Raw genomic sequence first — 3,635 nt, 5'->3', positions numbered from 1 at the left:
GGTATTAATCTGCTTGGGCTGCCCTACAAAATAGTGCAGACTGAGTGACTCAAGCAACAAAAATTTATTCCTCACAGATCTAAAGGGTAGAAGTCCAAGATCAAGGTTCTGACAGGGTAGGTTTCCTTCTGAGGCCTTTCCTCTGGGCTTGCACGTGGGCACCACCTCCCTGTGTGCCCTTATGAGCTCTTTGTGTGCTCTCCCGTGGGAAGAGAGGAGGGGCAGCAGAGAAGAGAGGGGGAGGGAGCTCTCTGGTGTCCCTTATAAGGACATTAATCCCAGCCACTTCAGCTCAGACATAGGGGTTCATGACTGCTCTGGGTGGCCAAGAAAAAGCCTCAGAAAATATCCAAAGCTGAGCCGCAATGACAAGTCACCGAGCAGAGATCCGCTCATCAAGGTGGGGACCACCAAGTTGGCCACCCTGGAGATCAACCCCTAAAGGGCTCAGATGAGGCTGTTGGAGTGAGCAGGACTGAAGCCATGTTGGGACCTAAACCTCCGTGGTCTCTAAAAGATTTCAAAAGGATATAGTTTTTTCTCGGCATGCATTACTCTGAGTTCCCTCTATTCCCGTGGTTATTTGATATTTTGAACCTTGGATATAGGGCAAGATGACATTATTTACATAAATGTAAAGTTGTTTTACAGCCAGCCTGAGGCTGCAAACTTGCAGACTTTAACATACTATCCAGACCCTGGGAAGCTAAGAAAGACATCAGTAAAACTATAAAGTTATGCTGATTCCACCCCTCCAGCAGGACCCTGAGATAACAGCAAGGATGGGAGTGAATACTAGATGAAGTGTCTGTGAGACCTTGCACCTGGATGCTCGCATGGAGCTCCTGTGGCTCAAGTCCCCCTTCTTCCTGCTTTTCATTTCCCACCTTCCATTCCCTCAACACTCTATTTAAAACCCCCCAGTGAATCTGAGTCTCTGAGATGGCTTTAGCCTGGCCATTCTCCTTCAGGTTTACTGGACAGATGGGTTAGCCCACCATCTCTCTTCAGGTCACTGGTATTCCTGAATAAAAACTGGCTTCCATTTTCTCCAACACTTGACTTTTGAGTGGTTTGCCTTTGAAAGGGAGCAGGCGGTTGACCCCATGCATGGTAACAAGGTACTGATAGCAGAAGAGTGTTGTCCCTTCTCCAGCACATTCCGCACTGCCCCGGCGATGCTAGACACTGTAATGAAGGATTATGTGGATGGGAATGTGGTCAATTCTCAGAAAAGGAAGAAGGAATTCAAAATACTTCAGGAGACCCTGCTGCTCCAGGTGGCTGGAAATAACTATAACCCTCATGCCCAGGAGCAGTCTGGAGCCAATTCCAGGCCACGGAGTGGCTCAGTGAGAATCAGACCTAAGACCTGTCCTGTCAGGGGCAGCCCCTGACCTGGTCAGCCAGTAGCACCTTGAAGGCCAGGAAGAGCAGGTTGCAGGAAGTCAGACGACTGGCACCTGGCACCCAGTTACCTATTTTTATCTATAATCACTGTGATACTGGTCTTTGTTAGTGTTGTTATTCGACTTAATAAGGATATGTTAAAGTTAAAGAAAAAAGACACTAATCCCATTCTTATGACCTCATTTCATTTTCTTTACTTCAGGGCTGACTGGTTAGCTCAGTTGGTTAGAATGTGGTATTGTAACACCAAGGTCAAGGGTTCAGATTCCTGTACTGGCCAGCCACCAAAAAAAAAAAAAGAAAAGAAAAGATAGAAAAGAAAAGAAAGTTTTAGTTATTTCAGTAAAGACCCCATCTCCAAATACAGTCACATTGTGGCTTAGGGCTTCAACATATAAATTTTGGGAAGATACAAACATTCAGCCCCTGACACCAGAAACAAATCCCTTTTATTCAAATAGTATCACCCTGCACTATGATTTGCCAGTATTTGCAAACAGCTGATTGTGTACTGTCTTCCTTGTATGGGTGTTTACAACAAACAAACAAACACTTTCAGCCATTTCAAATACATAACACAGTGGGGAGCTCTGCTTCTCCCTCATTATGGTATTATCCACTCCCACGTTAGTGCCTCCAATGCTTGCCTTGACTCTCCTTCTTCTGTAAAAAGTTCTGCATATAGGAACTTTGCTGGAAAGAGAGTAGACAGCATTTAAATTGCAGGGTCTTGGGCTGGTCATTTAGCTCAGTTGGTTAGAGAGGGTGTTGATAACACCAAAGTCAAGGGTTTTCAGATCCCCATACTGGTTAGCTGCAAAAAAAACAAAGCAAAACAAAACGAACAACAACTTACTGAGCACCTACTATGTTCTGGGGACTGATGCAGGTGCTGGGAATACATTGGTGAGCAAGGTATGTCAAGTTTCTGCCTCGTGGTAGTACTGAGCCCAGATCTGGCTGCCTGTCTCTTTTCAAAAGCAAAACACTCAAACGTCAAATGTTGGTGAAAATGGAAGCCAGCTTGTATTCAGGAATACCAGTGACCTGAGGAGAGATGTTAGGTAACCCATCTGTCAGTCAACCTGAAGGAGCACGGTCAGGCTAAAACTATCTAAAAGACTCAGTTTTACTGAGGGGTTTTTAAAGAGAGGGCTGAGGGAATGGAAGGTGGGAAGTGAAAAGCAGGAGGGAGGGGGACGTGAGCCATGGGGGCTCCCTGCAAGGAGCCAGATGCAAAATCTTACCAAGGCTTCATCTAGTTTCTGCTCCCGTCCTTGATTTTATCTCAGGGTCCCAATTCAGAGTGGAATCAGCATAGCTTCAGGGTCTGGATAGTACATGTCTCATGGCAAGTCTGCAGCTCCAGTCTGACTGGAAAACAATCACATTCATGTACATAATGTCATCTTGCCACATAAACTAGGTTCAAAATATCAACCATGGGAAAAGAGGGAACTCAGAGAAATGCGTGTCAAGAAAATAAACTGAGTCCTTTTAAAATCTTTCAGAGCCCATGTGGTTTTAGGCCCCAACATGGCTCACTCCTGCTCACTCCAACAGCTTCCCCACTGTCAATAATTCCTTCTGTTACTTTTGTTGTTGTTTTCCACTAAGGAGATCTGAACCCAAGATTCTCGGTGTTATAACACTGCATTCTAACCAAGTTCCTTCCATTTCTGTGGAATAGAACAGATGACTCACCTTGCCACTTCAAGCTGAGTCAGGGTGAAGAAAGGGTTAATTTGGAATGGAACCATTTGACATGATGGGGGACATCGTGGAAGTTCACAGAAGTATTCACAGTATCTTTTAATTCTATTTTTCCGTGAATTTTTTGAAATACCTTCATGTGTCTGTTCTTATGCCAGTACCACACTGCCTTGATAACTGTGGCTTTAAGGTGACAAAGATTCTCTCTCTGACAAACTGTAGTCAAGTCCTACTGAATCCTCTTCTCAGCCAGGCCTCAACCTTGGCCCATGAGAACTGCACTCATCTCTGAATTACATAAAATTGCTCCTTTTGGGCCGAGCCCATGGCGCACTCGGGAGAGTGTGGCACTGGGAGCACAGCAGTGCTCCCGCCGTGGGTTCGGATCCTATATAGGGATAACCGGTGCGCTCACTGGCTGAGCGCGATGCGGCCGGTCTCAAAAAGGACAAAAAAAAAAAAATTGCTCCTTTAAAAAAATATATCCTCTAAGAGGGCAGGCCCGTGGCTCA

At 45.5% G+C, this 3,635-nt stretch overlaps 1 protein-coding gene across 1 annotated transcript in view; it reads left to right on the top strand.

The window, feature by feature from the left end:
- The first annotated feature begins 1,178 nt into the window (after window positions 1-1,178).
- Window positions 1,179-3,635, top strand: part of MSMB (microseminoprotein, beta-) — a 46,285-nt gene continuing 43,828 nt past the window's right edge. Inside the window, exon 1 of the mRNA XM_008570004.1 lies at window positions 1,179-1,352. Coding sequence (XP_008568226.1) covers window positions 1,179-1,352 — 174 coding nt within the window. The remainder of the gene's footprint in view (window positions 1,353-3,635) is intronic.

Source organism: Galeopterus variegatus, unplaced genomic scaffold (genome assembly GCF_000696425.1).
Source record: "Galeopterus variegatus unplaced genomic scaffold, G_variegatus-3.0.2 Scaffold551, whole genome shotgun sequence".
NCBI lineage: Eukaryota > Metazoa > Chordata > Mammalia > Dermoptera > Cynocephalidae > Galeopterus > Galeopterus variegatus.
The sequence above is the reverse complement of the archived record's forward strand: the minus strand, read 5'-3'. Positions and strand labels throughout refer to the sequence as shown.